Source organism: Polychytrium aggregatum, assembly GCF_025602895.1.
Source record: "Polychytrium aggregatum strain JEL109 chromosome Unknown BJ171scaffold_23, whole genome shotgun sequence".
NCBI lineage: Eukaryota > Fungi > Chytridiomycota > Chytridiomycetes > Polychytriales > Polychytrium > Polychytrium aggregatum.
Genome location: NW_026516225.1, coordinates 127,000 through 140,292, shown reverse-complemented (window position 1 = coordinate 140,292; position 13,293 = coordinate 127,000). Strand labels below are relative to the sequence as shown.

The following is a 13,293-nucleotide window of genomic DNA, read 5'->3' as shown; positions in this document are numbered from 1 at the left end:
TCATAGACATGCTTCTTCTTTTGCGCACTGTATATATATTTGCGTTCACAAAAAATGGACCAGGCCAATCGGCTCATTTTTTCTGAATCTTGAAACACGCACCCATGATCCTCAGAATGCGCTTGGTTCACCAGTCCAAGTTGGGCTTGACAAAGATCGTGATGTCGCGGGGCGGGGCGATCTCGATATCGCTCGTCTTGGGGATCGTCGCCGCCGAGGCTGCCGGGGACGGCCCGACGGGATTGCCCGGGCCGGCTGCCGGGGCGAGTTCCTTCTTGATGATCTTGATCTTGGGTGGCGTGAGTTGCCCAGACAGCAGCGCGATGCAGTTGTACTGCAGCCGCGCCGACGACAGCGGGAGGATGCGAATGCCCGTTTGCTTGTATCCCGAAAACACAAAGCCCTCGGCCGCTTCGATCGTGGCATGGAGCTCGACAACCTGGAGGCTAGGGTTCTCGATCACATGCTGCACAGTGAACAGCCGTCCAACCTCGATTTGTGGCGGAAGATCTGCCCGCAGGAATAGAAAAGGTCAATCGTCTGTCGCCACACTTGCAACATTGGATTGCTCGGCCTGTTGGTCCACGACGATGGCGCATTACCGGTGAATACTTGAACGACAGGCTTGGGTGGCTCGGTCGGCGGGAGCTTGACGGTCGTGGTTGCCCACTGGGAGCCGGATTGTTCGAAAGTCTTGTTTCGGAATCGTCTGCCCCCCACCAGTCGACGAAAGCGCAGTGTGTTGGTATCGTGGGAGAGCAGCGCCCGAGCGTCGATGCGGAAACGGCCCCAAGGGAATACGGCTACCTGCTTCCCGCCATTCATGCCACGGCTAACAAGATCCAGGCACCCACCGTTTCCAGTTGATTTCAACTCGTCCGAACGACAGAGGCTTGCTGCCCGACAGGATATCAGAGGTCACACGGACGTGATAGACATAATTGGCCAAGCTTCCGGGCTTCCACACTGGTGTGGTGTCCGGCGGAGACAAGATGGATATTAGACACAGAAGTGATATCATGGCGCCACCCCGATCTTGACATGCGCAGCTGCTCCCCACTCACAAGTCCGCAGATCCAACCCCAGATTGTACCTTGCAGGGTATGGCAGTGAACAGGGACATCCAGAATATCGATTTGGGGGGAGGAGGTGGTCTGGGGGAAGACAGGCGTTGTGAGTGAATGCTCTGAGCCATTGTCACAACAGCTCGTGTTCATGGCCACAGTCTAACAGGCTCAGCAGCGCCAACAGACCAGCTAGAGCGAGCATGGCGTTCAAGGTGCTGAAGCTGTTGTAATGCGACAAGCAAGGCCCATCGGCAACCTCGACACGCACCTCGATGGCTTTCAGTACAACAGACTCGATTTCCATGTCGTTGGAGCTGGCCGTCTTAATGTTGGCCAGGACCGAGAATTGATCCATTTTCTCGAGCGCGGCGCCGGAGGCGCCTGATGCGAAGCCCAAGAGACCCACGCGCTCTTCTCCTTCTCGAAGGGCGAGCCTGCGAGTCTTTTGCGCAATGATATCAAACTTGACATCGAATGGAGATGTAAAGGCGATGCGCGCGGTTTCTTGCATCCGGATGACTTCGGTTGTGGGGACGGAGGCGGGGTCGACCGGTTCGGTTGTGAGAGAGCTTCCAGCAAAATGTTCCTGTCCGTACTGCACCGAGAGAATCAAGAGCCGCTCGCCAACAAACTTGTCGCAGCGCAACCAGAGCCTGCGAGATAACTTGGAGTGCGCGGCAATGGCACCGAGGCTGAGACCGGACAGCTGGTTGGACCCTGCTGCAGCCGCATTTCCAGGATGGCTCTCGAAGATCTGGGAGTAGGCATCTGAACACACGTGAGGCATCAGCACGGGCATTTTCAGACCGCGGGCTCCATATCCTGCCGATTATGATGATGCGGTTTGCTTCCGTGCTTATATCCCTCAAACATCGGGCGGGCGACTTGAACTGCTTACCATCTGATGACATGGAGCTGCGGAACTCTGCGTCCATGAGGACGTGGATTTCGCTATCTTCTTCGTTGGTAATCTCGATATCAACCGGATAGAGCTCGTCGAGGTATCCGTGCTCATCGTGGATGACCTGAATGCGGATGTTGGGCTGTCGGCGCGACACCCTGGATCAAACGGTCTCATGAGTCATATGTGTCGGCGAGGATCTCAGCAGCGTCAACAACCCAACAGATGGGCGCCACAAACCTCAGCAACGACTGCTCGCCGTATCCGTCTGGCAAATAATCGATTTTCGGGGCACCATCTGAGCAATTGTTCGCGTTAGTCGACAAAAGCACTGCACAACCCGCTACAGACACGATGCACGGCTTCGCACACGCTCACTTGTGCTCGCACATATTCTCACCCGGTCTGTAGTGACACAGCAATGTCGTCGGCGAACTTACCCTTGTCCACAGTCATCCATTTGCGGCGGAACATGGCTCCCTCGCCTCGGTCGGCGATGCGGTAGTTGAGCGAAATGTGCCCTAGAGGAGACTCTAGAACGAGGCCGACCGCCCGGATCTTGATGTCCTGGCTGTCGGCGGCATTCACGACGCCCTCGACGACCACTGTGCTGCCCATGGCGACTTCCAGATCCAGGGTTTTGGTCCAATACTTGCGCTCGCTGCCGGTTTCCAAGTTCTTCATAACCTCTCGTTTGGCGTCGGTGCAATCCAGGAGAATCAACCGCGGCTTGGTTGAGTGTGTGAGGGTCGACGCAACCTCGTCACTGCAAAATAAGCAGTAGTCGTAGCGGGGAACCGAAAACAGAATCTGCACTTTGGAGAACCGCAGGGGGATCGGTGGGCTGGTTGCCCCGGCCGAGGTGAGTGTGACCTGGAACGGCACGGGACAGCCGGCGTAGGCCTCGGTCTTCTTGAACTGAACCGAGCACTGGATAAAGGCGTTCATTTGATCCATATCAACGATCTTGCGGATCGAAACATCGGGGTGTGCTCCGGTGGGCGAGCCAGGAATCAGTGAGCCGTAGTTCAGGACGGTCAGGAGCTGATTGAGAACGTCGATCCGTCCGTTCTCGTGCGGCAGGACCGATTCGCTCATCAGTTCTACCAGGGCATCGAGGACGATGTCCCAGAGGGCAAGCTCTGAAGCACATCGGACCGTGCTTTCGAGAATCGATTTGAGAATAAAGTTCCATTTTTCTTTGCGGTACGTTTTGCCGATCCGCTCGTAGAACTTGAGGGCCATTTCATACTGGCTGTTCCGCTCGTAGACACGGGCAATCTCTGCGGCCAGAAAGAGAGTGATCCGGCCGCTCTTTTGTTTGCGGAACTGCTCATAGGATTTGGTGAACAGCTCGATGGTCAAGGCGCCGTGGTCAACAGCCTTGCCCTGCTCCAAGGATGAATTGAGATAGTCCTGGCCGACTGGATGAGCGAAGCGGCAAAGGAGTATAGCGTATATGTGAGCGGAAAGCAAGCGATATGTCCAAAGGACCTGTTGAGAACAATGGCCGCAGAATAGTCGGGATGTGGTGGGCTAGGGGCTGGAGGAGGTCCTGCGAGAGGGTTGAAGGCGACACGTTGGAATGCCGATTGCTGCATGATACCCACTCAGGTCCAATGTCGATTTAGAAAACACGTCGTGTCCAGAGGGATCCTCGATGACCTAAGGCAGCGTCAGTGGTGGGATCGATGGAGAAAGAGTGGAAGCACTGTCGAGGCGAGTGTGCATGTAACTATGGATGCATAGCTGCTGCGGTGGAGCTTACTTCGGCAATCTCCTTGAATTTGCGCCATGCTTCTTCAGCCGCCTTGGCCGACATGTAGTAGTAGTAGCCAGCATGCTGCACAAAGTTGGCCGGATTGGTCATGCTGAAGGCACTAAAGGACGTTGCCGGGATCTCGCCACCAGTGAGGACATTCATGCCGTTGTTGGCAACGGTGTTGAGGAGTGCTGCGGCTCCACCGTTGCCAAGAGTTCCAGGCGGAGGATAGGGCAGCGACAGGCGCGACTTGCTCGTGGCGAGTTCAATAAGCTCGCCAAAGATGCGGTATCTAGCGGGTGACCATTCGAAAGTCAGCAAATGTTTGGGGGATGCGATATGGCCACAGTATGGTTCGGTCGCGGCCTGAGCGGCTCGTGAGTGCCGATAGCCCAGCAGACGGACAACGGCTAGAACGGCCGATGCTGACCGATACAAGCACGTTGCTGGAGGGACTGTTGGCCAACTGTGCCCCACCCCCAGTCCGGCACGACAGCTTGTTGCCAACGCTGCTTGACACTCACTGCTTTGAAACCCAGGACCAGTATTCGTGCGTGCCACCGCCGACAATGTCGGCGACTTGCGAGAGGCCGGGGGGCGGAGGGAGGTTTGATTTTGCTAGATAGGCGAATTCGGGGAGGATCTTGCAGCATCGCAAGTGCCTGTTCATGGCCTCCAAAGCCAAGAGAGGGAACTCCGTGTACAGATGCAGCTTGCAGATCTGCGGAGACGCGTTAGAGTCGGCTCAGGCGCCGAAGGCATGCAGCGCCCTGTTTCGACAGAGAATGAGCCTGTACCTTCAGATTGATGGTATCCAAGAGCGCTCGAGCCTCTGTCCACCGAGGGGATCCGGGCGGAATGCTGTCAGCACCAAGCAGGGTTGGTCCGGCTGCGCTCTTTCGGAGGAGCTCGAGGAGGTTGTCGTAGCATGTTTCGTAGAGCCTGAGAGCAGGGAGTATCAGATACATTGCGATTTCATCGAAAGTCCATGGCCAAATGCATGCTCGCCGATGTCCTACAGCATGTTGCTGCCCGAGACAAACCGTACTTGATGGCGCCCTCCATGTTCTGCTGGAACTCGGTAAATACAGCGAGCTTGTAGTCGTAGCGCAGGCCCCAGCCCTGGGCCGAGAGACCTGAGGGGTCGCTGGTGCGGGCACCGGGGGCGGGCTGAGGCGAGCGAGTCGGCGATGTGGCCACGAACTTGCTCTTCTTTTTCTTGACACGCTTGACATGTTCTCGGTAGTAGTTCAGTGCGCTTTCGAAGAGCGTTCGTTGCATCCTAGAGAGATCGGGATTAGGATCAACCTTTCAGCATCCTTGGCCATCAAGCTGGGATTGTTTCACTCGACACAACCCGATTATGTGAAACTTCAATCAGCGCATGCGTATGAAGCCCGGACTGTCACAAGCCTTGATATCGCATCGACTCGACGCAGAATTTAGCCGCGACTTACGAAGTGACAAACTCCAGCAGGTCAACTGTAGTCGAGCGTCGGTTTACGTCAAAGGGAATCACAAAGACCGAAGATTTGGGATCGAGACCGCAGTTCTTCTTGAGGAAGGCGAGACGGTCCTCGATCTGTGTCTCGTCATCTGTCACGGACGGCAGAGTTGAGGATGAGGGTGGGCATTGACAAGCATCGCTGCGGTTATACGAGAATGTCTCGTTGCTTGGCTCACCTGGCGTGCCGACCCGACAGAGGAGTATGACGGCATACTTGATTCCGCGCTCGCCAAGGGTTTTCCTGGTGAGTCCGCAATCGGACAAATTAGCGGAATCCAGGTTGCATATCATTGCTTCCAACATCGGGCTGGACGACAGGGACCGCTCACGCACGACAATCCCATCAGGTCGAGCATGATAGCCATCCGAATTGGATCCGAAGTCGATGTCGTGCTGAACAAAAAGGCAGCTCGGCCTCGCTTCCGTTTACGAAGGACCAGCCAGCGTGCTTTCCGCCGCCGCCGCCGATCGGAAAGACAGGAGAAGGTACGATGCTTACTTGCGATCAATGATTTCGGCGGCCATGACAGTGTCGTTGACCGCGAGGCTCGAATCAACGAGGTCGTAGAATCCAAGCACAACCGATGGGAGGATCTCCCGATGCTTCCTGACCCATTGCGGGCACATCATGCCGCCAGGATGCAATGGCGATCCAGGCGTCAGGGGCGACAGCGGCGAGTGAATGAGCGGGGTTGCTGGAGGACGGCCCGGGAGCTTGTGGGCAGTAAACACATGGTCCTGAAGGGGCCAAGAGCGTCAGACGGTAACAATAGCCAGCCACACAGGCGTCGGTGGATCTGGAGCAATTGATGCGAACGAGAGGCCAATCCGGTGCGAGCCGATGCAGCCGAGAGTGCCGAGCCAAGAGGGGCTCACCTTTCCGAGCGAAACGACGTGGAAGAAGCCAGAGAGCTTCACGGCGGTCGTGGTGTCCCAAATGCCGAGGTTGTTTTTGGCGACCAAGATCGTGAGCAGACTTTCTTTCAAGGAGGCCAGGGATTCGACGAGCGGGCTGGATGGCGGGGGCGATTCAACGACCGAGGGCTGTAGCCCCAGCACGCCCATCAGCGGCACATGGTGGAGCACATATTCAAGTGGATAGGACTCCATGGCGATTGCTTGGGCGATTGCTTGAGCGACTGCTTTGGCGATTGCTTGAGCGGGGAGCTGTAGAGCCGAGGACTTTGAGGGAGGTGGCGGACGGCTGCGACTGGGGAGCGGTGGGCCGGCGACGTCAACGGACAGCCGATGGGCAGGAGATAGAGGGGAGACGTAGTGGCACCTCTAACGGCAAGCAGAGGGATGGTGCTGGGTCGATCGGCTGCAGCTATGGCCGTGAGGGTGGGAGATGCGGGCCAACGTCGCAGAGCCAGGAGCGGGACGGGAGCAGACCCGAAGAAGCCCAGCAGGCATCCAGGGTTGCGCGTGTTTGGGGACGGCCAATCGAACCAGGCCCATCCAGCACGAGACAATCGCAACGACTGCAACGACCTGCCTTCTAGACTCGTCGCAGCAACAGGATGCAAGACATGGCGATGGCGCCGGTGCTTTATTAGAGCAGCCCCATCGGCATGCACAGATGAACAGAGGACACCGCCCAGCGACGATCACCGCCGCACAGCTATCGCTTGCGCTTGAATCGCTCTTTGGCCCCCAGTTGCTCCTCTGGCTCCTGCGACTCGGTGCCGGGCTGTTGTGCCAGACCACCAAAGACCGCATCAGGAACAGGCCGTCGGTGCACGCCCTCGGTTCCCATGATCGTGTCTTCGGCATCCTTTTCGTCGCCGTCTTCATCATCATCATCATCATCATCATCATCGTCGTCGTCGTCGGCGATCGCAATCTCATCGGGATTGATGGCTGCAGGAGCCGAGGACTCTTCGTCGGCCGCGGCAGATTTTTTCTCGCTGGCCTTGGATCGAACAAACCCAATGACCCGGGTATTGTGGCCGTCGTTGTTGCCACCTTCTTGCAGAGCTTGCTGCTCCAGGGCGCTAATGCCGCCAGCATTGGGCTCGGGCTGTCCCTTTTTGCGCGCCGCCAGGAGCTGCGACGAGATGAAGCCAATATCGGTGTTGAATTTGGCCTGAACCGAGCGCTTGATTCTGAGCGAGAAGATGTGGATGCGGGCATAAGTGTGAGTGCAGATGGATATGCGAATGTCACCAGCGACTGCAGCGCATTTTGGTGGCAATCGCCCAGTCCGGATTGCATGATCCTGTGGCGGATATGGTCGGCCATCGGCATCGAGCAAGATAGTGCCACCGGCATCCAGAAGCGACCAGCAGTCAAGCCTACCTGAGCATCTCCTTGAACGTGTCTTCGTTGCCGTGCTTGACCTCAAAGTTCTGCCATTCCTTCCAAAAGTCAGGGTCCATCCGCGGGTCGCAGAGCTGGCTGACGTAGCCCAACACCGCACGGGCACGATCGATCTCGCCCAGACGTGTCTCGAGATCGACAAACTTGAGACCCATGTTGCGGGCCTGGGCATCGGGCAGCTTCTCGATGGCGCGCTCGTAGATCTCGCGGGTCGAGGCAAGGCCAAAGGACGAGGTGGCCTTGGAGATGTAAACCATGTACATGTCGTATTGGTCGCTGGGGTCGACGGCCTGGGTGGCCCGGTCGTAAATGCGCATGGCATGGCGCGCCAGACCAAAATCCTCTTCCAGCTTGGCGTACATCAGATAGAGCGTCTTGGCATATTTGGGAGGGCACTTGTCCAGTGCGTTCTCGAACAGATCGCGGGTTCGTTCCAGCTTGGATCCGCCGTATCGGGCCACAAACTTGGTGAGGTACATTGTCCATATATCAAAGGCCGCAGGCCATCCAAAAAGCTCGATGCCGCGCTCGTAGATCTTGTAGCTCTGCAAGAAGGCATGAAAATGTCAGACAAGGTATGGGGCAGATGTGCTGCGAGTCAAGTGTCGAAGCCTGCTTTGGCACGATGCAAACGGCCGAATGCAAGCTGGCCATATATATGGCTGTGGATCGCGCAGACGATGGGAAGGGAAATGGTGAACGAGTAGGAGGAGGAAGCAAGAGATCGCTGCTCGCACACATGCATGTCCAGTGCATCGAAGGGACGCACCTCTTCAAACCACTTGTTCTCTTCCAGCCACAGAGCGTAGTTGATGACCACTTGCGGAGTAGCAATCTTGAGCTCGAGGATCCGGTCGTAGACGGCTCGGGTGCTCTCGAGGCTCCCGATGGACTCTTCCAGATCGACATAGAACGACCACAGCTTCAGGCTCTTGAAGAGGCGCTGCTGGGGAGGCAGCGACTCGTCGGCATAGCGGATCGATTGGTGCAGATGCGCCTTGCCGCGCGGAGGGGCTGTGGCTCGGCCCATGACCTGGAGAGCCAATCGATCGGTTTCATCGGTGTTTTGCCGCAGCTCCATTTCGGCCCACTGGCACCAGATCTCGGCGAGGTCGTCGACTCGTTTGAACTGCACCTTTGTGGCCTGTTCAAAGATGGCTCGGGCCTTGTCGAGATCGCCGCGGGACTCGTAGAACGTGGCAAAGTGCACAAAGAGCATCTGCAGCTGGCCGTATGCCTTCTTTGGAGAGATGGTCGAGATGGCCTCGGTGTAGGTTTCGATCATCATGCGCTCGTTGCCGTGGCCTTCCCACAGCTTGACTCGGTTCTCCCACTCGTGCACGTTGTGCGGGTTCTGGCGGAGCAGGACGCTGTTGACGAGGAACGGCCGTCGTTCCATCAGTTTCTCGAATCGTGCCAGATGCAAATCAATCTCGAGCTCGTCGTCGTCCTCTGGCTCGCGGTCCTGGACAGTCAGGCTCTTCATCTTTGCGGCGATGGTGGCTTCCTCAACTTGGGCGTATGCGTCAAAGACCATGGAAAAGTCCCGCACGGTTGTGACTTTGAGGAGGGCCTCTTCGTAGACATCCCGGGCCTTCTCAAACTCGCCGCGCAGCGTCCACCAGGTTGCGAGGGCATTCCAAAGCTTGCCGACCTGGTCCGAGAACCTCGAGATGCCACAACGCAGGATCTTTTCAATGTCGAGCTTCTCAACCTTGCCGAGCCGGCCCTCCTTGGCGCCGACGACGAGGTCACTGGTGGCGACATCCATCTCGTCGGCGTGCTGGCAGACCAGGTCGCAGAACTCGGTCCACAGCTGGTACTGGGTCTTTCCGGTGGACGACGCAAACTTGGGATCTTCAACCATGCTGGCGAGGATACGGGCAGCCTCGGCATAGCGCGGCTGCGGTAGGTTCAGCAGGATCTGGACGTACTTGTCGGCGCCACCCTGCTCGAGCTTGAGATATCTCTTCCAGATGCGCACGATGGTTTCGCCGCCGGCCGACTCAGCAAACTTGAGATAGAGGTCCCAGATACGATCGTGCTGGGTGATGGGCAGGGCTCGCAGAGCCTGATCAAACTTTTGGCGGATCAGAGTGATTCTCCTCTGGTGCATCAGGAAGCGGCAATACATGATCCATATGACAGGGAACTTGTTGCAAAGGATAAGGCACCGCTCGAAGCAGTTGTTGATCTGGTCCCACTCGGGATGGCTCCGAGGTGCCTTGATCGACGAATACAGGCCCGTCTTGGGGTCGGGTGCCTGAGAGATGTCGATGAGCTGCGAGATGCGGAGGTCAAGATAGGCTTTCCACAGCTTGTAGCTTCCGGGGAGCTCCTTGAGTGCCCGCTCATATATAAAGTAGAGCGAATGCAGATGCGCCGTCGGGCCGAGAGCTGCTGCGTTTTCCTGTTTGTGATCGAGATAGCGCAGCCAGCACTTGAGAACGCATGGGTTCCTCAGGCACTCCTCCTCGTATGCTGACGACGATATGCCACGAGGGTGTCAGGCAACGTGGAGGAAAGTGAAGTCCCCCGCAGCGAGCAGATATGGGACCGGCAAGAATTGCACAGCACGGGTTAGTGCCAATCGAAGACCAGTGGGACAGATGGCACTAAAGCACACAGCACCCCCATCGAGTCTGATTCTTGGTGCTGAGACAGGTGCGTCGACAGGCTGTGCCTACCAAGGTCGTCGGGGGTGATCAAAAGCAACGATTCGCTCTTGGCGATGTCGATGGCGGACTCGTCGGGCTTGTTGTCAGCCATGGCTGCGGGTGTCGATGGCGAACGAAAGCTGCGGGATGGATAGACACACGCTACCGCGGGATTGAATTCTCAGAAGCCGCCGGCCCTACAGTATCGGCGAGGCTGGAGGAGTGGCTCACAAGAGAGCGTTGGGCAGGACGGGATGCACGTCGGGCCGATCGGCGCAAGAGCTGGTCGGGTGAAAAGTCGGAATCCTTGGAGATCTCGGTGTGGTCGCGGCGGCGAGGAGCGAGAAGGCGCGCGAGGCGTCTCGGCGACCGCGGACAGCACAGCGACAGCGGCGACTGTGCTCTCGGCGGCGGCTCGGCTGTTGCACCAAACCGGGATGGCATGAGCACTCCGGGTTTTGCACTATCAACCAAGGTCGATGTTACACTTTATTCAGAAAAAACGGGACACCACAGCCGCTTCCATGAACATGTAGTATGTGCTGTGCTTGCGTCTAGCAAAGCCACAAGAAATAAAACAGATCACTTTGGCAGCCTCCGAGTGAAGATCGCCGGTCGCTCTCCGGTCTCCACAATCGACCTGCACACTGTGATCATGTTGCGCCCGCATTGACGTCGCGATTCCACACTGTCCGGCAGCTGGGATTCTTGCAGCTCCTGACAAAGTGGGAATTCGCAACACTGGGCGCATCGAGTCCTTCCAACCGAACTGGCTCCAGGCACTTGGAGCACAATTGCGAGGTGTTGAACTCGTTCGTCGAGACTACCTTGACGCTTCCATGATGGTGATTGGGACGGCGTCGGTGGTGCTCGAATTGCTCAAAGTACCGAGCAAACCGCTGCCTCCTCGGGCTGGATGCATAGCCCTTGCCCTGTCGCCATGACGCATTGCCAAAGGCGATCACCACATCGGTCCGTATCGGGGCGTGCTTCAGGACGGCCTTGCACATCTTGTCGACGGCCACTTGGCGTCTCCTGTGGCCTGTGAATCGATGGTGACGGGCCTTCTTGCCAAGGTGGAAGTCGAGCTGCACTCGCAGCTCCGGTCGCAGGACATGGGCGAGATGGACCTTGAAAGCCTCCGAGGACGACACCTTGGGCGAGGGGGTGGTCGACATCCAGGTCTCGATGCTGAGTCGATACTTCATGGTGTTGTGCCACTTGGTGTTGGACGTATGGCCACACATGTGCTGGTAGTGGCCATTGGAGAATGAGACCACCTCGTCTTGGTGGCCCGGTGCTTGGATGACCGCCGTGAAGATGGAGCCGACTCCAGGATCGATGCCAATCCAAGTGGTGCGACCGGGGTCTGGGTCGCCGATGTGGGCCTGGATACGCTGCTCGGCAGTCGGAGGAGGCTCGATGGTCTCGGTGTGATCGGTTCGAGGCAAAAACTTGACGAGACCGATGGTGCATCCAATTCCATCGGTGCTGATCTCGTAGTTGAACAGCTTCTTGTTCACGTCCCGCTCTTGGAAGAGGGAACTACGCAGCTTGAAGCAACTGCGCCAGAGACGATCCTGGTTGTTGACACCGTCCTCACCTTCTTCCTTGAGCTTGTCCCTGGTGAGTCCAAGGCGTTTCTTTGGACCAAGGAGCTCCCAGAGAGTGACGGTGTCGATCTTGACATACTTGGCCGTGGCTGTGCACAGAGGGACCATCGTGCACACGGCCGGAGGAGTGTCGAGAGCGAGCTGCTTCAGTGCCCACTTGATCCTGGATGCCAGCTTGTTGATCTTGGCCTTGGTGGTGCCGAGCTCAGACTTGGCCGTGGTGAATCGCTTGTCGTCGGAGGGAATGCCTCTGGCAGTGAGCTCGTCCAGCTTGGCCTGGCGCTGCAGCTCGGTGACTCGGAGGGCGGACATGTCACAGTCGATCCACTTGTGGACATTGTCGACCATCTTGTCTCGGGCGAGGATTCTCACATGGTGTGAGAGGCGATGGAGGGCCCGGAAGCGGTCCTGGTCGTTGCTGTACCGAAACTCGTCCAGGACGTAGCCAAAGTCTGGATAGAGGAACTCGAGATCGGCCTTGGGTGGAGTCTGCCCTGGTTCTCGAAGAGCTCGAGACAGGCCTCGATGGCTTCGTGCTTATGCTTGTTGGCTGGGAAGACGGCAGCACAGAAGCGGCGAAGGAGTCGCCAGTAGGCCAGGTCGAGGTGGGTGGTGCAGTTGGTGGCATAGGCATTGACAGCCAGGGTGAGAAGCTGACTGTGAGCACCATCAGGCAGACGAGGGGCCGGAGGCAGGTCTGCGTGCCGAGTGGTCTGGTAGTCGCGAAAGGAAGCGACCAGATGCTCGTTGTATTTCTCATTGTCCCCGGTCGGGGAGAGGGCATCGGCCTGGACGATCCTGAAGCATTGGCGAACGAAAGCAGGTGTGGACTTGGAGATGACGGGGACGGGAAGATCCTGCTCGATGCACCTCAGGATGTGCAGGTTGAGCAGCCTGGATGCCTCGAACTGGATCTGGGTCATGGCCTCGACGGTGGCCTGGATCTTGTCGCGGAGAGCGGGATTGAGACAACAGCCATCCATCGTCTGCTTGAAGCAGCTGAACTGAGGGGCGGATGACCTTCCATCCACGAGTGGGACGACAGAACTCTTGAGGGGCCGGTATTTGGGACATTTGCTGGTGTTGCAACGTTCGTGATCGGTGCCATCGCACTGGCGACATCGCTTGCCGGTACTCGAGGAAGTAGATGGACCAGGCTCGGTGGGATCGACATCCATTGGATCTGCAGAAGCAGTGGTGGTGAGCGACGGAGCAACAGACGACCAAGCATGCGTGGGGTCAGAATACGAACCAGAGACAGGCTCCGACTGTGACTTGGCTTTCTTGGGCCTGGGTGGCCGAGGCTGGCCATCACCGGTACCCTTACGCTTCGGAGGCATGGGGACAGAGGATGCTGGATGTCTGCCAGTGGTACTGGTCAGAACAGAGACTTTCTTTATCGTACAATAGCGCGATGATCAGATCAAGGCGAGATGAGGGAAGAAAGCAGCAGGACGAAGGTGTGGC

At 57.5% G+C, this 13,293-nt stretch overlaps 2 protein-coding genes across 2 annotated transcripts; both read right to left on the bottom strand.

The window, feature by feature from the left end:
• Nucleotides 1-23: 23 nt before the first annotated feature.
• On the bottom strand, nucleotides 24-6,592 carry BJ171DRAFT_137404 (Gryzun, putative trafficking through golgi-domain-containing protein). The gene is made up of 17 exons (XM_053105685.1): nucleotides 6,114-6,592; nucleotides 5,737-5,975; nucleotides 5,414-5,478; nucleotides 5,188-5,326; nucleotides 4,779-5,012; nucleotides 4,528-4,672; nucleotides 4,255-4,451; nucleotides 3,737-4,022; nucleotides 3,579-3,633; nucleotides 2,409-3,392; nucleotides 2,209-2,266; nucleotides 1,966-2,126; nucleotides 1,336-1,835; nucleotides 1,094-1,154; nucleotides 855-966; nucleotides 603-709; nucleotides 24-510 (listed from the first exon to the last, which is right to left on the bottom strand). The coding sequence occupies exons 1-17, from the start codon at nucleotides 6,345-6,347 to the stop codon at nucleotides 128-130; spliced, it is 3,960 nt and encodes a 1,319-aa protein (XP_052965686.1). The 5' UTR covers nucleotides 6,348-6,592; the 3' UTR covers nucleotides 24-127.
• A 166-nt stretch (nucleotides 6,593-6,758) lies between these two features.
• Nucleotides 6,759-10,486, bottom strand: BJ171DRAFT_509067 (uncharacterized protein). Its single transcript, XM_053111335.1, has 4 exons — nucleotides 10,244-10,486; nucleotides 8,326-10,037; nucleotides 7,536-8,101; nucleotides 6,759-7,342 (listed from the first exon to the last, which is right to left on the bottom strand). Exons 1-4 carry the CDS (start codon nucleotides 10,323-10,325, stop codon nucleotides 6,859-6,861), a joined length of 2,844 nt encoding a protein of 947 aa, XP_052965685.1. The 5' UTR covers nucleotides 10,326-10,486; the 3' UTR covers nucleotides 6,759-6,858.
• Nucleotides 10,487-13,293: the final 2,807 nt, after the last annotated feature.

What these genes read in the sequence shown, in the direction of transcription:
- BJ171DRAFT_509067 (XM_053111335.1), bottom strand. Translation starts at nt 10,325, where the DNA reads ATGGCTGACAACAAGCCCGACGAGTCCGCCATCGACATCGCCAAGAGC. An exon ending in GATCACCCCCGACGACCTTG is followed by an intron (nt 10,038 to 10,243) that starts GTAGGCACAGCC and finishes TATCGTCGTCAG; the next exon opens with CATACGAGGAGGAGTGCCTG. An exon ending in ACGTTCAAGGAGATGCTCAG is followed by an intron (nt 7,343 to 7,535) that starts GTAGGCTTGACT and finishes CTTCTCGCTCAG; the next exon opens with AATCAAGCGCTCGGTTCAGG.
- BJ171DRAFT_137404 (XM_053105685.1), bottom strand. Translation starts at nt 6,347, where the DNA reads ATGGAGTCCTATCCACTTGAATATGTGCTCCACCATGTGCCGCTGATG. An exon ending in ATGGATGACTGTGGACAAGG is followed by an intron (nt 2,267 to 2,408) that starts GTAAGTTCGCCG and finishes ACAATTGCTCAG; the next exon opens with ATGGTGCCCCGAAAATCGAT. An exon ending in GTTGAAATCAACTGGAAACG is followed by an intron (nt 710 to 854) that starts GTGGGTGCCTGG and finishes GGTGGGGGGCAG; the next exon opens with ACGATTCCGAAACAAGACTT.